Source organism: Pangasianodon hypophthalmus, chromosome 5 (assembly GCF_027358585.1).
Source record: "Pangasianodon hypophthalmus isolate fPanHyp1 chromosome 5, fPanHyp1.pri, whole genome shotgun sequence".
NCBI classification, from domain to species: Eukaryota; Metazoa; Chordata; class Actinopteri; order Siluriformes; family Pangasiidae; genus Pangasianodon; species Pangasianodon hypophthalmus.
In genome coordinates, this window is record NC_069714.1 from 24,157,064 (window position 1) to 24,179,222 (window position 22,159).

Consider the following 22,159-nt stretch of genomic DNA (forward strand, 5'->3'; position numbering starts at 1 on the left):
GCAGCAAACACGGGCCATCTATAGGATCTGATCTCCGTGCATAGAGACAGTTTAGCTCGTCGTTCTCAGTTCACGAGCATCCACTGTGCGTCATTTTTCTCCTGTTTTTCCTGTTTTATTGTCTGGAGAGGAAGGAGGGGCTCGGGGCTTTGTGGTGCTCATTGTAATTGGTTTTCTGCTTGAACTTTCAACATCAGGCATGTCAAAGCAGAGAAATATTCCCCCTACCCCCTCTCACCGGAGTCCCTGGCACACACGTCTCTGCTTTGTCGGATAAAGAAAGGAAAGGTTGAAGAAACATAAGGGCAAACAGGTATGGGTCTTGACAGATCAGTGCTGTTATCATTTTATAAATAAATAAATAAATAAATAATTCTTTATTGTTTATTAATTTATTAGAAAGTAATTATTTTATTAATTGAATTTAGAAAATTTACAATAAAATGTAATAGAAAAATTTCGAAAGAAAATCAAAATACAAATGATAGAAATGATAGATGATTGATAGTGATAGATTTGCATATTTATTCATTTATTATCCACATTTAAAATGGAGCAATATTATGATACATATTTACACAGTGTTTAGATCAAACTGTAATGAAGCAGGTCTTGTTTTAAAACCTGTTTAGCTCTGGGCAGAAACTCCACGAACATAAATCCTGCCCAATTTACTCCACAGAGATGCATTATTCCTGCATGGGTGTGTTCATAGAGAGAGACAGACAGTGAGACCAGGCTAGAGGCAGAGAGATAGACTGAGAGACACAGAGTGTGTGTGTGTGTGTGTGTGTGTGTGTGTGTGAGAGAGAGAGAGAGAGAGAGAGAGAGAGAGAGAGAGAGAGATCAGGCTAGAGGCAGAGAGATAGACTGAGAGACACAGAGAGTGTGTGTGTGTGTGTGAGAGAGAGAGAGAGAGAGAGAGAGAGAGACCAGGCTAGAGGCAGAGAGATAGACTGAGAGACATAGAGAGACAGAGAGAGAGAGAGAGAGAGAGAGAGAGAGAGGGAGGGCACGTTGGGTGAATGAGATTGGGATCGCAGGTTCAGTGTAAGTGCACGCGCTGATGCTGAGTGAAAAGGATCTTGATCACAGTGACATTTTGAATCATGGGTCATGAGTGTGTGATGTGAAAAAGAGGAAGATAAATCGTGTGTGTGTGATGTTTAACCTGATGAGTATAATGTTCCCTAGCTTCAACTATATCATGTATTTTTCTTATTAATCGCAAGAAGAGGTGTATGTGTGTGGTGTGTGTGTGTGTGTGTGTGTGTGTCTGTGTGTGTGTGTGTGTGTGTGTGAAAGCACTTCACCTCACAGCTCCTAATGTACCATTTAAAAATTGCAAAAGTAATGGCCTCTTTAGGCAGGTTATCCTACCACTCAGGACTATTTTCATCTCTCTCTCTCTCTCTCTCTCTCTCACACACACACACACACATATAAGCATTATGCATTTCAGTTGGATGAAAAGACCTGCTTGAGTTTTTTAGCAAAATGAAAATTTAAATAGTCTAAAGTTAGAGATGTCCAGTTTTTCCTTGCAGAACAAATGTAACTAATTTTAAATAAACCTGATGTGACTATTAGCATTTGAATTTTTCAACATTAATTCAGCAAGTTGTTTGTGTATTAAAATAGAATTCATGTTTTGCCTGATGGGTAAATTGGGGTTTTCAGTATTCCTTGCTTTTTAATTTACAGCAAAGAGACATAATGCAGTAAATTCTTTAAACTGTTATTAAAGTAAAAGTAAAACATTGAGTGCAATTGTCATGACCATAGGAATACATTTCATACAAGTCTGAAATGAAAGTATGTCTCTAAAGCAGTGTGAAATTTATGACATCATCATTATTAATTTCAGCTTGATATAATTTACAGTTCCAATGAAAGATAGCATGGAATGCCAACTGGTTTGCGGTTCACATACCAAATTTAATCTCTGGTTTTCCCTCAGATATATGTTATCTTCAATTACACTGTTTAAAGAAAATTACTGTTGGATATTTTAAACTTGTCAGAAATAAGAAATAATCATATTGTACAGGTATATTTTTGCTCTTTAAAGTGCAAACAAGGGCGGCATAGAAGGTAGCATGCTCCAGGGCTCGATCCTGATCTCAGATCACTGTCTCTGTGGAATTTCACATGCTCTCCATGTGTCAGCGTGGGTTTCCTCCGGGTTTCCATAACTCCCTAAACATTATTACATACACTAAATTGCCCCTAGGTGTGAATGTGTGTGTGAAGGTGCCCACTGATGGACTGGTGTCCCATCCAGGGTGTATTCCCACCTCACGCCCTGTATTCCCAGGATAGGCTCCGTATCCACCGTGACCAAGATCAGGATAAAGCACTTACTAAAGGTGAATGAATGAGTAAACAATGTAGGTATATCATGAAATATACAGTGTTTCATTTGATTTATGTAATTCAAATATTTTTTGAAGATACACTACATTCAAAGATGCAAACTTTTGACTCAGTATACATTTGTAGAATTACTTTTTTTGCAGCATTTAAAACAAACCAGTCAAATTGAACATACAGTTCATTCAACTTGAGACATAATATTATATAAGGGTCATTCTCAAAATATGCAGATTTTTTTGCCCAGCAAAGTGTTGAAATTTTGATTTATGTTTTCATGTTCTTATTGGAAATTGTGACTGTAATTAAAAATTCATTTTTAATTAATAGCCAGTATTTATTTTCTTTAATGTAGTGCCATTGCTTTGAGTCGCTGGAGTTATTAATTGTCACTGGTGTCACAAGCACAGGCCATTACACCAGTGACAGTAACATCAATGACAAATTTCCATTATTTTCAAGATGGCGTCAGTAGCATCTCAAAGCACACATCATTAATAAATTATTCTATCGAATCTCGTTTTTGGTTGAAAAACTAATAAGTTATGGTTATAAGTTATTACCTCTATCGATTGCAGTCTAAAGTTTATATACAAGATCTCCCTGTATTTTCAGCTCACAGTCTGTGTGTGTGAGTGTGTGTGTGAGTGTGTGTGTGCGCATGTGTATGTTAATGAATTGCATGGTGCGCTGTTGCTGACCACTCCTAAAATGATAATGTGACAACATCCATCAAGAATCAATGGCAAGCAACAGGGTGAGCCAGGGCTGGTGTTGCTGTCATTATGAAGTAAATATTTATGAGTGGCACTGACTGATTCCTTTGGCTTAGTCAATCTCTTTCCAGGGGAGATGGTGAAATGATCAGCTCCGTGCTCTGGAGCTGTCCCTCCTGCTAATGGCCATCAGAGCAGGACACGGAGGTTTGATTTCCACATGCAGCGCCATCATTCACAGCCTGTCGCTCCTGTTCATTCTCCATACATGGCTGCCGGATTGATCGCCTGTTTAGTGCTATGAAGGATAGAGTCAAATAAAGCGACAGAAGAGGTGTGTGTGTGTGTGTATACGTGTTTGGGGTTGTCTTGTAGGAAAATTTCCTTATTACAATTAATTGCATTGAATGCTGTTTGGCGGTGAATTAAGAAAACATCTTATTTTTTTAAATGGTCTAAGCCTACAGTATTCAGTCAAATCAGTAACACTTCAAGATACAGATAATATATGACATTAACTTATAGCCAATAATTGCATATACATTTTGAATATACTAGTCATTAACAGCTTTATTTACTGTTTTATATTCTCATTTTTTCAATTTCTCCTTAATAGCTACTGCTCCCTGAAGACTAATAATTCAATAATATAATGATTTAACAGTGTAACTGTGTTCCCAGTATACTGTCTCCACCCAAAAAGAGTCAAATTCAATTATGCTAAGTAGGCATTACCAAGAAATAAATAAACAAGAATCAAAAATTGTGCATTCTGAGATGCTTTTCTGCTCACCACGGTTGTAAAGGGTGGTTATTTGAGTTATCATAGCCTTCCTGTCAGCTCAAACCAGTCTGGCCATTTTCCTCTGATTTCTAGCATCATCAAGGCATTTCCACCAACAGAAATGGATGATTTTTTTGTTTTTCACACTATTCTGTGTAAACTGTTGTGTGTGAAAATCACAGGAGATCAGCAGTTTCTGAAATACACACACCAGCCTGTCTGGCACCAACAACCATGCCTCGGTCAAGGTCAATCTGATCGCATTGTTTCCCCCACTCTGTTGTTTGATGTGAACATTAACTGAACCTCTTGACCTGTAGCTGTATGATTTTGTGCATTGCGCTGCTGCTGTTTGATTAGCTGATTGGATAATTCCATGAATGAGCAGATGTACTTATTCTCCTAATACAGTTTTGAAGACATTTTTGTTTAAATGACCTTGTTTTAAATAAAATCTAACCAAGCAATAGGTATAAGTGAATGGAGAAATGTTTATTATGAAGTGTTTAGTGTTAGGAATTACAATCTAGAGCTAATCTAATCTGAGGTCAAAATCTTTACTCATTCTAATTAGGCACTTTTAGCACACCAAATATTTGTTTTACCGTTAATGCTATAACTGCGTTTGAGTCTTTTATCTATAGGCTTAATGGCTTTACCCTTCAAGTGCACCTGAGTCTGAGTCTCATTAGGATCTGCGTGTGAGCAGTTAATAAGTTCAATAGAGATTTAAGTTTAAGGATTTACTGATTCATACCTACAACTTTGAAAGGTTATTTGCTATTTTTGCAGTTATTGAGATATGTACTGTATGTATATTTTTAATATTAGTTTAGCCATTTTATATTAGTTAACTATGCTATGCACTCACTTTCATATTAAACATGAAAACATGATATGATGACATGGCTGTTTATCTTAGTGTATGGAGATTGTAGCTTAACCTTAACTTCCACTTACATCTCAGAGTTTTATAATAATGCTCAGACACAGTATAGTATAGGCCAGGTCTAAAACCAGCCAGTTGTCTAAGGCAAAGGTTCCAAGGAGAACCCTCTGTCCTGCACATTTTACTGTTTTCTGTGCTCCCAATACACCTGATTAAATTAATCAGCAACAAACACCACTTCCTGAGTTGAAGTGAGCATGTTAGAGGAGGAAAACACAAAAATGTGCATGACATGGGGTACACCAGGACCAGCGTTGGGCCTAAAGAAATGCCATTTTCTTTTCTTTTTTTTTTCAGCAAACCCAGAAATATCAAGAAAACTCTTAATAATAATTAAGTAATAATTAGTAATAATTAATTTGTTAATTAGTCCTTTATAGATACCATACAAACCATCATGAAGCAGCCTGTTATCTGATTCTAACAACTTATCATATTACATATCATATCATAAAATGTATCAGTATACTCCACGTGGATGGATTTGAAATTGTTACAGTAAACATTAACATAAACGACCATAAACCGGACCATCTGAAAAAAGTGAAAGCAAAAGGGATGTGTTCATAGTCCCATAGAATGTGTATAGATTATCTGCAAAACAGTAACAACCATAAACTATAGATGTATTGTTTGGAATTAGATGATGGGTTGGTTGATGGCAGTCACCTCTCCGGCTTTTGCAATATGAATAAAGTGATACAGATTTTTCTTTGGCAGAATTCTGTATATCAGTTTGCACACAATACAATGTTGATGTTTGAATTATATACATATATTCTTTTTATTACATTTTGGTATGTGTAGCCTAATTGCACTGAATATCTAATATTAGTGTACACTTGTGCCACTTGTATTCATATATGTATTGTATTCATATTCATACACATCTATTTTTTGTTAACAGAAAATAACCATCAGTACCTTACATAAAAGTGTTATGTAAGAAAAGGAAGTGTTGCATTGAGTTCTTTGCTCTTTCGTCACAAGAACAGTGCAGTGATGTGCCCAGCTGAACTCTTCTTCTGATTGCATTGCACATTTTCTGCTGAATTGGGCCACTTTAACAAGTGCTGGACGTCACTCTGGTGTGACCCATCTGGTGACCCCTACTCACTCAGAGGGCACACTAAGTTCCACAAAGTATTGCTGTACCATTTAATGACAGTGCTTTAGACCTCTTAGTACTAAAACTAGGCCTCTCGGGCTCTCTGCTGGCTCTTAAAGTGGCCTGCTGCATTATAATTTCGCAGCTCTCTGGCTACCTGTCTGTGCACTTAAGAAGGAGCGGCTGTGGGATCTGCTTTAGTGCTGCATGCCGGGCTGAGCATGTGTTATTTCTGTGTCTCCGGTGTCATCTTTCTCTTTATCTGCAGAAGCAGGCGAGGAAAGGGAGCATGAGAGCACATGATATTTCCTCATTTCCCTCCATAATCTGTCAGTGTGGATGAAGGCAGTGTAAAAAGGCTACGTCTCCTTATTTTAAACTTCTAAAAGCTTGACTGAAAATCCCTTAACATGTGTAATTCTCACAAGTCTACATGTCCTCTTTTTTTTCACCCCCATTGTGCGCAGATTAGGCTTTCACCAACCAAACCGATTACTTCAGTCAACACGGAGTGAAAGCATCTCCCCCCCACCTCTCACACACAGATCTGCTAAATGTCAGCAAAGCGCTTTTGAGCACAATCTTAATTTGACTTGGAATTAGTCTCTTTTCTCTTTTTTTTGTGCCAATGATCTAATTATTCAGACAGGTCTCTGCTTTGTGAGAACATCATGTGAAGAGAAGCCCATGACATTGCTGAGGGAAAAAAAATAGAGATACATAGAAAAATGGAATGGAAAGGATGTTGTGCTGGATCCCAAATGATTCAATACTCACCATGTAAGTGCATGGTTTCTGCACCTTATATATGTCCCGTAAGGAACCACTGCATGAGTGCACACTCTCAATAAGCGTACTAAACTATACTGTACTATTCCTTGTTGCTTTTTGACCTTTAGTGTATGTATCTTTCACTTAAAAAAGTGGCTTTTATGGTGTACCTTTAACATAAGCTTTAATCTAAAAGGTAACTATGATCCAATTACGTATCTTAAAGTTACACTATATACATACGCCATATTTCCTAGTGAAAGATACATATTATAAATGCAAAAGATAAGAGTAACACCTGACTGACAAGAAAAAGTACAGTTTCATACCCTTCATCTGAGAGTGAATAGTAGGATATCAGCTCTGGGTTAAATTGCTAAAAACAGGGAGTGACTTAGCACTAAAAGCTCTAGATGTTAAGTATCAAGTTGACTAGAAATTAATAAGTGTAATCAGATGTAAACCTGATTAAATGCATATTGATGATTAAATTAATGTCTCTCAACTCTTCCAAAGAGTCAGTGTTTTTTCCAGAAATCACTTTGCCTCATTTTCGCCCAATCTGGCAACCAGGAATTCCTGATTAATGCCTTCATTCATCTTCAATAAACACTTGTTTTTATCCTGGACAGACTGGAAGTGGATCCAGAACCTATCCCAGGAAAACTGTGCGCGAGCCAGGAATGCACTCTGGATGTTACACCAGTCCATGCACACACACCATGCACACACACACACACACACACACACACACACACTCGTTCACACCTAGGGGCAATTTAGAGACACCAGTCCAGCTCCAGGCATGTAGGAAACCTGTGAAGCTCCGAGCTCAGGGTGCAGCAAGATTCAAACATTTTCCGACTTCACATTAATGCAGAGAAAATGTTGCCAGTGTTGAAATAACACCGACATTCTTGAATTCACACTGTTAATCAGTGTCTCCATGCTTTTTAAAGGAACTGAATTCTTCATTTCCTTAACACCCAATAAATTCAACCCTAGATGTTCATTCAAAGCTGTGGAGTCTTCTAAAGCACAAGCTTATTCTAGAGTCATTCTTTAGTTATTCAGCCTCTGTTTTTAACGCCAGGTAGTGATTATATTAGAAGAACTCTGCTGTTAGGGATGAATATTAGAGATTAATGTGTGCATAATAGTACAAGACTAAGAAGGGGACTTTTATGAATTATAGAAAATGACACGAAAAGTGAGAGCAGAACACAGAAGCATTTCAACTGACTGTCGTGCCATGGAGATCTTTGCTTTCTGAGATTTGAATTTTAATTATTAGGAGATTATTAGGAAATACAGGCAACAATGATGTGGTGCTAAAGAAGTCAGACAAAAGCTTTATCTCGGTATGAGGTGACAGACAACAAGCCAATCAGCATTTTTTTTTATCTGTCTTCAATACAATTGATGTCGCTTATATAAAAATATGTAAAAATCTCCTTTTAATAACGAATATTCTGATGATGGTGATAATAGAATAATATATTATTATAATAAAATGATCAAATAAAATGCACATGTTCCCGACACATAAATGACACATATTTATGGATTTTATGTGTTTCAAATTAAAGCTGAATTCTGTTTTGCTTCCTGGACATAAGGCAGGCATCTTTGGGGATTTAATAACCAAAGAAATCAGTAATAATAATAATAATAATAATAATAATAATAATAATAGAACTCTATGGATCTGTGCAGGCATTTCTAAACATCGGGAGCAACTGGATCAACAACTGCATGTTTTTTTTTTTAATGGAGTTTCAAGAAATAACACACTGTTACTAAAATGCTCAATGGCACACAGTAAAGGCTGTAAGAGGAACTTTAGCTGAGCTCCAGATTCAGCCACAGTGTGAGGTTTTGGAGATGGGAAATCTGGAAGATGGAAAGCTTTTGCACTGAAACCCGCAAATTAATTATTTTGTAGGCTATTTTAACATTTGAAGACAAAATGTGGTAGAATATTTCTCCTACTTTGTCACTTTCCATCAGTAAAGATTCAGATCTGCATCTTTTTCCTTTTTATTTCCATCAGATTTAGCTTCTATTCACAGTTTGTCTTTTAAATTAGGGGAAAATATCAAATCTATCTGGGCGGTTTATTTAATATACATTTATTCCTGAATTGTGGTTAAATATCACTAAAGATGGACTTGCAGAGAAATCTTTTTATGAATCGTGATTTATTTTAACAAGGCTTAAAAATGCTGCGAATCCTCTGTATCATGGTGGAGATTGTTTTAATTGATTTTCTTATTTTTTATTAAAAAGGTGCCAGTTGAATGACTGACTCCAAGCTATAATAAAACTATCACTGAACTTTTGTTTTGAGCTCTGAGCTCAGAGTTTTGAACTCTGTCCTTTCTTATTTTTCTTTAATTAATGTCTCTGTTCTTTATTATTCCCAACAAATCCATGGCTAAGTGAAAGCCACTACTGTATTTAATTGTCGGGAGTTTTATTGAGTGTTCTGCTTCACACTGTCGAGCTGTAATTTTGCTGGCTGATTTCAAAATAAACAATCTAAAATAAAAAACCTGATTAAAAATGATAAGCTAATATGATTAGAAAGGATAATTAGAACTTTATCTAACTTCACAAAGTTTGTGTTGATGAATTAGTGAAGGCTTTAATATAAAATGAAATAACTAGATCTTATGTAAATAACTAGGTCTTATGTAAATAACTAGATCTTATGTAAATAACTAGGTCTTATGTATAAGGAGGCTTTTTCCAATCACATCAGATTTTCTCTAGAATCCAGAGCGACGTTGTTGTGGTAATAGGAGCTCTGCCAGAAATGACTAATTGCAGTTTTGGTTCTGATTAATCGACTATAAAACGAAATGATATCTAAATGTCAGAAAATAATTTCATTTCATTAAAGATAAACCTCAGCTCTTCCTGCTGCTCTGATCCCAAATTACATTTATGTCTGTTTGATTATAGAACTGTCCTGTGATCTGATTTGTTTAAGGTTAACTTGATCACTGTACTCCTAATATGAAAACCTTTTTACTGTATTTAAGCCTGAATTATAGCTGATTATTTTAAAGCGATTAAAAAACTGCCTGAAGAAAGAAAAGAAATGTTTAAAAGTTTTATTTGTAAACATTAAATATTCCTTTCCGCGTTGAGTTTTATTCGGATTGGGATTGAAATTACACCATAGAAAAGGGCAGTGATGCTCCGCACACACCTATATGAATATATAGATATATATATATGTATATATGTATATATGTACATATACATATGACGTAACTTTGCAGATGGGAAACGAAATCATAACTGTATCTGACATAAAAACAAGGACAATGTGAATGTTTCTGAAATCATCCAAACTACACCATGCTTCTAAGCTCTTGGCAACAAAAATCATAAATATAGAAACATTTATATTAAACAGCAACAGTACATACAACACATACAAACAAGGAATGGCTGACAGTCTTACAAACACTATGGGTCCTTTCTGATTTTTTTCTTTACCTATATACAGATTAAATATTATTTTTCTCCTCCTCCACATGTTCTATACATAAAAGTTGTCCCAGTACTACGAATTTTCTCTCTCTTTCTTTTCTTTTTCTTCTTTTTTTTTTTTTTTTTTTTTTTTTGGTTGTTTTTTGTACAAAATCTAGCAGACTACATAGTGTCCGGAATAATATTAATAATCATGTTTTATATAGACAGCATCACCTCGATAGCAAGTGCCTATAGTCCTCTACAACATGCGTGGCCTCCTCTCTGATCCTGACAGAAATACACAGGCACAAGTTATAAAAAAAGACTGAACAAAAGAAAGAAAAAGAAGGAAAGAAAGAAAGAAACGAGTCCTCTTTATACACTTCGGTGACAAATCTATCGTGTATGGAGTATAATAAGATTATAATACATTTCATGTGCGTTTTCCAATGATTTAAAAATGTTTTGGAGTCAATAAACAGAGTAATGTTTCTGAGATTTATTTTGTTAACAGCAGTCCAAGAGAAACTTCAGAACTGAGCTCTCTCTCTCTCTCTCTCTCTCTCTCTCTCTCTCTCTTTTTATGGGTTGTTTAATATAATATAATGGCATAAAATTGCAAAGAGGGTTGAAATGAAAATGCATAAGTGTGTGTGTGTGTGTGTGTGTGTGTGTTTTCCTTATGAATCCCAACATGGACTGCCAATGTCCTTGATTCGTGAAATTAAAATAATAATAATAATAATAATAATAATAATAATAAAAAACTTCAGTAGCTTTCTGACTCTTAAAAGGAGTCTATGGAAGTTCGTTGAGGTCTTTTTGAGAGAAAAAAAGTCTCTTTCTTTCTTTGTTGTTGTTTTTGTTGTTGTTTTTTAAAAGGGCAGCGTGTCGAGGAACAGTTTGTCGATTATTGCTGGAGGAGGCACCAGGTCTTCCAGTTTCAGGTAGAAGATGCGCTGCAGGCCCTGTGTGCACAGAGTGCGCAGCTCCGGCAGCTTCCCCAGCAGCTTGGACAGGTAGTTCGGGCGGTTAAGAGCAGCGCCGTTAAACGCCACCTGGTCCTTCAGACAGTTCACTATCTTGTTTTGAAGCTCCTCCACTTTCTTCGGCTCCTTGAGCCCATGTCTCTCTGCAAATGCATGCAATGGGAACAGATTAGCGCGTGAGAAATGAATGCCTGAACGCGCATGGAGCTTGCATTCTATACACAACTGCATCTTAGAACAGTATCATGTGTCGGATTTACAAGATTTCATAACTGATAATTTATCATTTGCACCCCGCAATGGGAATAAAAAAAAAAGTTGCCAAGGTTTAAGGTTAGGGTTTGGGGCGCGGTTAGTGTCTTTTTTTTCCTGTGTTGTTGTTTTTTTCCTGTGTTGTTTTTTTTTCCTGTGTTGTTTTTTTTTTATCATAATAATAATTATTATTTTTATGAAATCCAAAAAGGATATTTTGTTTGGATGTGGAAGATTGGTTCATATATTCATTCATCATCAGCAACTACGTTAATCTGGTCACTGAGCGCGAGCCGGGAATACACCTTGGATAGGATGCCTGTCAATCGCAGGGCGCCATGCACACACACACACACACACACACACACACTAGGGGCAATTTATCATAGCCAGTCCTCCAGCATGCATGTTTAGGGGAAAACCTGCAGAGAACCCATGCGGACACGAGGAGCACATGTGCAATTCCACACACACACACACACACACACACACACACAGTACCCTGAACTCAGGATCGAATCTAAACCTATAAAGAAATGAAGGCTGTTGTGAGTAATGCTCAAACATCCTCTGGAAATGTGAAGTAAACCCATTACACTGCGTTAATCCCTATTTCCTGTGCGCCCCTGTGTTAGTCTTTTCTTTAAAAATAAAATAAAATAAAAAAGTTGGAGAGGTGTGGAGGGGTTGGATGCATATCCCCGCACCTGTGACCATGGCGAGCGCGGCGATGCAGGAGAAGGCCGAGATGTCCACGTTCATGCTCTGCAGGTTGGAGGAGAACTCCACGATGGCGTCGATCCACTCGCCGAAACCGCGCACACACTGCAGCCGGTGCATCACCACGCCGTTACAGAAGATCAGCTTCCCTTCCATCGGGTTGGACCTGAGAGAGCAGTTAGCACACAGACCTGAGTTTCCCATCAGCATTAAAGCGCAGCACACTGAGCACAAGCTCCCTGAAATGAGCGCAATACATGTCCCTTCACAGCTAGCAAGAGAACCAGGGGCTGAGGATATTGTACCAGTGTTACTCTCAAGTGTGTTATTCTCAAGTGTGTTAAGTGTGCTACTGTCAAGTGTGCTACTGTCAAGTGTACTACTGTCAAGTGTGCTACTCTCAAGTGTGTTAAGTGTGCTACTCTCAGGTGTGCTACTGTCAAGTGTGTTACTCTCAAGTGTGTTACTCTCACGTGTGTTACTCTCAAGTGTGTTAAGTGTGCTACTCTCAAGTGTGCACCTTCTGTCCCTTAGTATGTATCTTTATGATACCTTTAAAGGTAAAGATCTTTTTTAAAGGTGCAATATATCCACGATTCTGCTTTAAGGATACTATCTAATACTAATGGAATAGAAATGATAAAAGTACCACTACAGTGACAAGGAAAGGTACTTTTTAGTGCCCTTTTTACTGAGAGTACCCTTTATAACCTTTAATGCTACTGGTGCTATTTTGAACTAACTCACTTTTTTAATTTTTTTAAATTAATTTGGTCAAATCTTTTTTTTTAATTAGAAAATTCAATAGCAGCATGTATGAAAGTGTCAAATAATTTCTTCTTATTATTATCAGAAATCACTGATTATTATTATTATTATTATTATTATTATTTATAAACTAGAAATCTATTGATTTTGTTTCACTTATTATGATTTTGTTAATGTGTATTTTTGAAACACAAATTATTATTATTATTATGATTATGATTATGATTATGATTGTACCTGTAGGCGAGGCGCAGGACGAAGAGCTCGAGGAAGGCGGATTCGAAGAGCAGGTCCTGGTCCTGCTTGGGCAGCTCGGTGAAGCCCGGGATCTTCTCGGCCCAGCCGCGGATGATCTCCATCGATCCCGTCAGCAGGTCGTAAAACTGCTGCACGTGCTGCGTGTCGTCTCCGGTCAGCTGGTAATCCGGACCCGCGTGGAACTGCGAAGGCAATTTCAGTTTCAAACAACGTGGCGCCTTAATGAGCATCTCCTCTAAAATCTATCAGCTGTGAAATCGCTGGAGTCGTTTACTAGGAAGAGCAATGGCCATGGCCTTTTTCCTCTTCGGCTAATTTAATTCCTGTTTTATTGAGCCTGTATTAATGCGTAAATACGCAGCTTCCTCCAAATGTTTTCATAAAGTTTAACTCCTGATACTGGTCACATAATTCAGAAATATTTAAGGAGCATACGATTTTAAATCTAAACTGAATCTAAACTTAAACTTTAGCTGGAGACTTCGTTTTCATTTCACCCAGCACAAAGAATTCTTGGGCACAAATGAACACTGCGTAAATTCATCACTGTAAGTGATTGTGATACACACTCTTGTGTATGTGTATGTGTATGTGCATGTGTATGTATTGTCGCTGAACAGACAAGAAAGTGAGATTCACCCTCGAGTAGTCCAGGTTGGACATGTTGGGGTTGGAGTCCACATGAGCTCTGACCAGCGCACTGAGGAGGCTGACTGGAGGTGATGGAGGCGCCGCATCCGGTGGACTTTTGGGTTTGGAGGGTAAACGACCTCTCCGGCCCTTCAGACTGGCAGTCCGAACAACTGTAAAAAAACAACAAAAACAGCAAAAAACAAACAAACGAAAAAAAATTGCAATGCTTGTGAATCTCTGAATAAAACCAGATTTTTTGCACTAAATACGATTCATTTTTAAAGCTTTAATAAGTCTAAATATGTCTCATTTTTAATAAGTTGACACAAACACATTTATAGATTATTATAGTTTATAAATCTTTATAAATCTAAGCTTACTTGCCAAAACAAGAAAAGTTTTTTTTTTAACATCTCAACCAATCATTTACAATTTATGTATGGAGATGCACTGGGAGACTAAACGAAATCTGTGCATGAATTATTAATAATAATTATGAAATATTTACCTTCTTTAACCATCCCGACAACTAGGCACTTTTGGAAGCGGCAGTACTGACACCTGTTTCTCCGGCGCTTATCAACAGGACAGTTTTTGTTCGCCAGACACACATATTTCGCATTCTTCTGCACAGTGCGCTGGAGTGATCAAGAAGAGAGACAGAGAAAACAAACCTTATTTCCTTATTATATCAAATAAAACCCGGCCTCTAATTCCTGCCTTTGCAAAGCGTTCGCATAAAATATAATAATCACCGACACGGCAGGGATTGATCATATGCACACACACAGCAAGATTACAGGAACTGATTGATCATATGCAGTGTTGAGTAAAGTCTTACAGTGTGTAACTAACTGTAAGATTGGATCCTTAAGCACAGTAGGTGTACACTGGGCTTCTTCTGTTCATCAGCTCTCTTCTGTTCAAATACATCATCATATTTGTGAACTAATATAATAATAAATCCTACTATGAACTTTTATGTTCATATACAAAAAAAAAAACCCTGAAGAAAGTAAATAAATAGGTCAACAGGTGCCACAGGAGTAGTTACCCCGCAGCACTAAGGGCAGTGATGATGATTAGGCCGGTATTTACTGCCCCATCCGTCAGATTGGCCATCATGAAGACCACTTAACTGCGCTCACCTTGAAGAAGCCTTTGCATCCCTCGCATGTGCGCACGCCGTAGTGCTGGCACGCTGCGTTATCCCCGCACACGGCGCACATCCCCTCGTTGGACGGGGAGCCTCTGGATGGTGGCGACGGCATCTGCGCGTCGAGGAGCTGGTGTCCGTGGCCGAGCTGCAGAGAATGCGGGAATGCGACTCCCGCCTGTTTCCGCACAGCGCCGGGCACCGCAAAGCTTTGGCCGTCCAGGGCCCGGTGCGCGCCTGGGCCCTCGTGACTCATAGCCACATGCAGCGGGCCGTCGAAGCGCATCTGGCAGCTGGACACGGGCGTCCCCGGGGGAGACTGCTTAAAGGAGAAGAGCGAGAGGCGCGACACGGGGTTCTTGCGCTGCTCCATGGCGTGCGAGGCGGCCGCCACGTAGTTCTGGTGGAAGGCGTGCAGCGAGCTCGCGTCCTCCCACACGTGGCTCGGCTGCACCTGGAAGTTAGGGCCGCCGCCAGGCGCGTGTGGAGAAGCAGACGGCTTGAAGTAAACGGAGCCCGAGTGCGCCATCACATCCTCCGACTGCGGGCCCAGGTGACCCTGCGGCTGCTGCTGATGAGGGTGCGGGTGGTGGTGATGGTGGTGGTACCCGTGCATGGGCACGTCCTCCACTTTGATAGAGGGCTGTTCGGAGGCGTGCGCAGGAGGCACCTGGTACAGACACGGCGGAGGTTTGACGTCGTAGCCGGGGTTGTAGCTGTCCACAAACGTGCTAAAGCTGGGCAGAGACGTGGTAGCCGCCGTGATCTCGGTGTTGGTCAGATCCATGCTGAACTTTACGAACTCGGGTGTTAGGAAGTCGCAGCTGTACTCGCCGCTGGTGTGGTAGCTGTAGCTCTGCGAGGCGGGACTCGCGCCCTGCGGCGACGAGCCGTACTGAGCCTGAACGCAGGGCATGGCTGCAAAATAAATGCATAAAGAAAAAAATATAGATACAAAATGAACGGACAACCCTTTAATAAAGATGCAAATATTATTATTATTATTATTGCACAACAAAATGTCCGGCATTAAATGAACTTTTACAGTGTGCAGCCAGACTACACAAACACCAAGCCTTGATTCAACTTTATATTTCACACAGCTGTAGAGTACTAACATTCTCTAATCAGAAACAGTACATGCTACAGTTGGTTAAATAAATCCAACTCCACATAATGTCTTTTCATACAACTTTGCACTTCGTCTCTCTTAGTTTACAACCTCAACTATTTCTTAGCAAAAACATTTATTTATTTTTTTTTCAGATTCCAGTACCTTCAGCCGTGGGACTCTTCCTGGTCGCCACTCAAAACGCACGATGCTGTCAGCTTCAGATAACAAAGCAGGGTTCAAGAAAAGCGGTCCGGCTGCTGGAATCTCCTCCCTGATGTAAAACACAACTTTTGACTCAGATGAGCAATGCCAGTATAGTTGAGTGGAGAGTTAGACCTGTCACCATTCAGCACTGACAACATTCAGCTCATTCAACCCCACACTGCAGCTTTAATAATGCCTTCTTCACAGAGAAGGAGGACATGGATCACTCTGAGACACAAGTCAACTTTTGTATTTTGCGCGCAGGGAAGAATTCCCAGAGTTAAAATGACTCCATACATCTATATCCTATATACGAGTCAATGCAAGATTCTACGCTTTATCTGGACACTAGGAGTTCATTCAAGCAAAGGAAGCACTGGAGAAGTCATGCAGCATTGGGACATTGGGTAAAGTTGCAGCATGTTTGTTGCATGTTCAGAGTAACCCAGCAAAACTCGAGCAAGTGTCTCTCACTCGTGTCTGCGCGCAATGGCACCTCTACATCCTCACCACCTCTCGCTTTTACATTCAAAACGACCTACTATCCACAGATTTCTGAAAAGCCAATGCAACATTTCTCGCCATCATCTACACTGCAGCTTAAAGAAAAGAGAGGAGGAAAAAAAAAAACACGCATGCAAAAAAACACAGCGATGACATACCTTTAAATCACCATCAGAAAAGTTGCATCGTATCCATACACTCGCAGGCTGCTCTTGTGTAAAAAAGATATATATGTATATCTGTGTATACGTGTGTGAAATGTCCAGCACGAGCTAGAAGTAGAGCCGGGGAGACGGTGGAGAAAAGCGACGCGTCCGCGGTGCTCCGCTCCAGACTAGCGCGCCGCGCCAATGTGTCTTTGTTTATGGGAGCGCCGCTCATCGCCACCCACGTGCTCTGGAATTAGACACGTCATCGCCCGCGTCGCCAATGACAACCACCAATCAAGTTTTGGGGAAGGCTGACAGATAGGAAATACCCACCGGAGACTGAGTTCGCTGCGTGGTTTTATAATGCGTTTCACGATCCCCAATTCATTAAGTCGCTTTGATGCTTGCAGTAGGCCTTTGCCTATGAGACAACTTCATCTGAGTGAGTGAGTGAGTGAGTGAGTCAGTGAGTGAGGGATAGATAGATAGATAGATAGATAGATAGATATTGTGCGTTTTATTGCTAGTCAGATATTTTATATTCCATCATTTTTGTACATCTATCTATCTATCTATCTATCTATCTATCTATCTATCTATCTATCTATCTATCTGAGCCCTATTTTATAGATTCGGTATATAAAATTATAGAAATACATTTGTTTATCATTATTATTATTATTATTATTATTATTATTATTATTATTATTTCTCATTTTACCTATAGTGATTACAAAACTCTTTTATTATTTCAAATGTCTGTTATTATTATTTTTTATTATTATTATTATTATTATTATTTTGCAAACACAAACCCAATCCATAGATTAGACTAGATTAGATTAGATTAGATTAGGTTAGGTAAGATTAGGTTAATGCTGAACATTTGTTAAATGTAAAAACAAAATAAGTGAAAAAAAAGATGAATCATTAAGCCTCACTAATATCAGCGTAATGGATTTAGGCGTCTCAGCCTCCACCAGTACCACCAGAACCACCGGTACCACCAGAACCACCAGTACTAAGGTAAAGGGCGGGGGTCATTCTTCCAGTCCATCTGCCCCAAACCTTTTAACAAATCCCGTTTAACTTTCCTGTGACTCCGTAAACAGATCCTCCCAGCCCCGTGGCTCGGCTCTGCGCCTCTTCAGATGGGACTGCACAGTGATATTTAGCAGCTGGATGAGTCCTGAGCAGGTGGAGGAAGGGCTCATTAACACCGGCTTTGCTCGTCACTGCCGGACCAATTTAGCTGGAGGAAAGAGAGATGCGACAGGAGGCGACAAACACGAGTCTGACGCAGAAATCAGCGCCTTGACGCAGGCATTACAACGGGCCAGGAATAGACTCCTTTATGTCATATACTGCACCTAGCCACATGTTCAGGATCTACACAGCCTCTTCCTAGCTTAGCCTATTCTATATTTGGCTTCTGACCCGACTACAGGCCATGTAAAGGCTGGAATAATAGCATGGCAATTTGTCCTGATTGACTTAAGACCCGAGGCTATTCATAGGCTGCGCCATGGAGGAGACCCCGTAATTTATTTATATAGGCCTCTTTTTTCTTTTCTTGTATGCATTGAAATCATTGATTATCATCATGAACACTAAACCTCGGAGATTTGGAGGTTTCCTGCAGAAGTGGTTCTTCCGTGGTACGGTTACAGTGGAACAGCTGTATCTTGTAGCTTTGCGCTCTCCAAAGGGGGTGTTACACTCTCCTCTAGAGGACAGCATTGTTCACCACCCACCCAACAAAAACTGCCTTTTCCTGTCATTTTACACAACACACATTCATTCTAAACATCAAACATGATCTACTTTTAAATACTGACATTTTACATGATGTGTTGCTCAGTTAGGGCACTTTTTAAAATACTTTTCAACTAACTCAAACATAATTACAGGTACAGTAATCAGCTATGGATCTCAGGTTTTAATAGGCTTTTAGAGGAATTCTGTATTACTACATTCAGCTTTCATTTACCTTTTAAATGAGGAGAAATTACATACAATTGAATAATAATTGCCCATTGGCTCGTTTAATTAGTAAGTGGCTTATTTATATGCATAATTTAATCACTACTCATTGGGGAGGGAGCAAATGAAGAGCAATCAAATCGGACCAAAGTTATTTCCTAATTATGGCGTGTTAAAGGCAGGGGTAAGGCTAATGAGTGTGTGTGTGTGTGTGTGTGTGTGTGTGTGTGTGTGTGGGCGGGGGGTGAGGGGGGGTATTACTTTTTTACTGTCTGTATACTGTCTGTTTTACTGTGAGCACAATAAAAGGAACATCACTAAAGATATTCGGATTCTTTGCTTGTATTATTATGGGATTTTTTTCACCACTTTAAACACATCTGAATAGAAATAAATTATCAGGAATTTTTAGCCAATGATTGTTGTTGTTTTAATTTCTAATTTTACTCTGATCTAGAATTTTTAAAAGTGTTGCATGTCCTTCATTATTTAAATGCGTAATTTGGAGTTGTGTGAGTAGTATGAGAACTTGTAATGGTGAAAAGGAGCAGTTTATTTTTGTGTGAAAATGTTTCAGCACCGTGGACAGCTCCATTCAGCCCAGTGTGGGGTTAACTGTAGAGCTGCTACTCACCTGAACATCTATCTACACAACCTTCTAATGCACAGGTTCCCAGCTCTGGTCCTGGATAACCCCTTGTCCTGCACATTTGAGTTTTTTCCCCTGCTCTAATACACCCACTTGGTTGAATAAGGTGTATTAGAGCAGGGAAAATACTAAAAATGTGCTGGACAGGGAGTTTTCCAGGACAAGGATTGGGACCCTGTGCTCTAATGGTTCATTAACCTCCTCCTTTCCACTGAGAATTACTTAGCACAATTAGGTGATTAGCTAGCACAAACATTACCAGTTCATCTCATTACTGCTTATGAGTCCACAGAGAGCTATCACACTATTTACAAATGTACAGGTGTTTCATTTTCTCTTGTAAGAAATCTTATATGAGTTTTATATTAAATTATAGCACAGTGTATGGAGCTTTAGTTAGAATTGGTATCCAGAGTTACTGGGCTGCATGGCAGTTCTCCTGATTATCATTATTGATTGTTAGGGTAAGACCAAATTCTGTGACGGATGAGTAAAGGAACCATGATTTATAAAAACAAGAAACTGAAACAGTGGCCAGTTATTTGTGTAATACTTGTATAGACATGGAAGCTCTCAAGTCAAGATTCCTTTATTGCTACACAATAGTGTTGGTAGTAATTGGGCGCACTACAGCTCAACAATCAACAATAAACTCAAAGTAGTGGCTCAAGGATTAAAACTTTGCACCACAGATCAGCAGGTTATGAGCTCAAATCCCAGCACCACCAAGCTGCCATGGGTGGATCCTTGCGTAAGACCTTAACCTTCAACTGCTTACTTCTATCATGTCTGAAATGTAAATTGAAATTGCTTTATTGAGGTTACCTTAGTCTGAAATGATTACACTCAGATGCACCATTGATCTACTGAGGTTGATGAACCCATAACGTGTTGAATTAGTTTTATTTGTGTCCAGCTCAGATTATATAAAGAGTGTAGGTATTAACTGAATATTGCAGGTTTGCTCTGTTGCTGATTTTCTGTAAAATCTTTATGAAATATGACCTTTTCTTGTTAAGTGATTGTTTATTAATTGCATAAATCCCATTTATTGACAGAAACTCCCCAATTTAGTTACCTGCCTACTCCCACCCTCCAACCACCTCTCCTCTATTATACAACACCTACCAACTGGGGAGGGTGAAGGCTACCATGTGCTTTCTCCCAGACATGTGAAACCAGCCAACCCCATCTTTTCAAAATACTGCTAATGCTGTGTCACAGAGCAACATAACACACTGGGAGGAAAGTGCTACTTGCCATCTTCTGCATATGTGAGCTCACAGACACCCACGATTGGCTAGTGTCACTGTGACTGACAGAAGAGAGTAATGCTATCCCTCACACAAAGAGAGCATGGCCAATTTAGTTCCAGTTATGGATGGCTGTGGCATCATTAGGATTCAAACTCGCTTTTTTGGGGATGACAGAGCAAATGCTTTTCTATTGCACCACTCAGGAGACCCATATATATCTTTTTTACTTTTGGCCCTGTCTTCAGCCTTGTTCTTATACTGGTTGATTACCCTAATGTGTTCACATGTTCTGTCTCTTTTTGTCCCCATAAGTCTGAGTTGGAAACAGGAAAACTGGGAACATAAAATTAGGATGAGAAATACTTACCACGTTGTGTCTTTCAATCAGAAATATGATGGCCACACCTGCTACCATTGTGCAAGACAATAGGAAATGCTAAAACATCATGAAGTGTGAAGATCAGCATAGCCATATTGCTTATATGTATATGTGTGTTTACAGTATATTCTTTATATATACCAATCAGCCATAACATTAAAACCACCTGCCTAATATTGTGTAGGTTCCCCTTGTGCCACCTAAACAGCTCTGACCCAGTGAGGCATGGACTCCACAAGACCTCTGGAGGTGTGCTGTGGTATCTGGCACCAAGACTTTAGCAGCAGATCCTTTAAGTCATGTAAGGTCCGAAGTGGGGTCAGATGGATGGATCTGACTTGTTTGTCCAGCACATCCCACAGATGCACTATCAGATTGAGATCTGGGGAATTTGGAGGCCAAGTCAACACCTTGAACACTTTGTCATGTTCCTCAAACCATTCCTGTGCAATTTTTGTAGTGTGGCAGGATGCATTATCCTACTGAAAGAGGCCACTGCCATTATGGAATACCATTGCCATGAAGGGTTGTGCTTGGTCTGTAACAGTGTTTAGGTAGGTGGTACATGTGAAAGTAATATCCACACGGAATCCAGGACCCAAGGTTTCCCAACAGAACATTGCCCAGAGCATCACACTGATTCTGTTGGCTTGCTTGCTTCCCATAGTGCATCCTGGTGCCATCTCTTCCCCAGGTAAATGATGTACACACACCCAGGCATCCACATGATGTAAAAGAACAAGTGATTGATCAGACCAGGTCATCGTCTTCCATTGCTCCATAGTCCAGTTCTGATGCTCACATGCCCATTGTAGGTGCTTTTGCTGTTGGACAGGAGTCAGCATGGGCACTCTGACCAGTCTGCGGCTACGCAGCCCCATACACAGCAAGCTGTGGTGCACTGTGTGTTCTGACACCTCTCTATCATAGCCAGCATTAACTTTTTCAGCAATTTGTG

General features: G+C 39.4%; 1 protein-coding gene across 1 annotated transcript; it reads right to left on the minus strand.

The window, feature by feature from the left end:
- Nucleotides 1–8,585: 8,585 nt before the first annotated feature.
- Nucleotides 8,586–17,144, minus strand: nr4a2a (nuclear receptor subfamily 4, group A, member 2a). Its single transcript, XM_026909873.3, has 8 exons — nt 16,944–17,144; nt 16,240–16,348; nt 14,956–15,881; nt 14,316–14,445; nt 13,814–13,977; nt 13,154–13,356; nt 12,136–12,314; nt 8,586–11,319 (listed from the first exon to the last, which is right to left on the minus strand). Exons 3-8 carry the CDS (start codon nt 15,877–15,879, stop codon nt 11,063–11,065), a joined length of 1,857 nt encoding a protein of 618 aa, XP_026765674.1. The 5' UTR covers nt 15,880–15,881; nt 16,240–16,348; nt 16,944–17,144; the 3' UTR covers nt 8,586–11,062.
- Nucleotides 17,145–22,159: the final 5,015 nt, after the last annotated feature.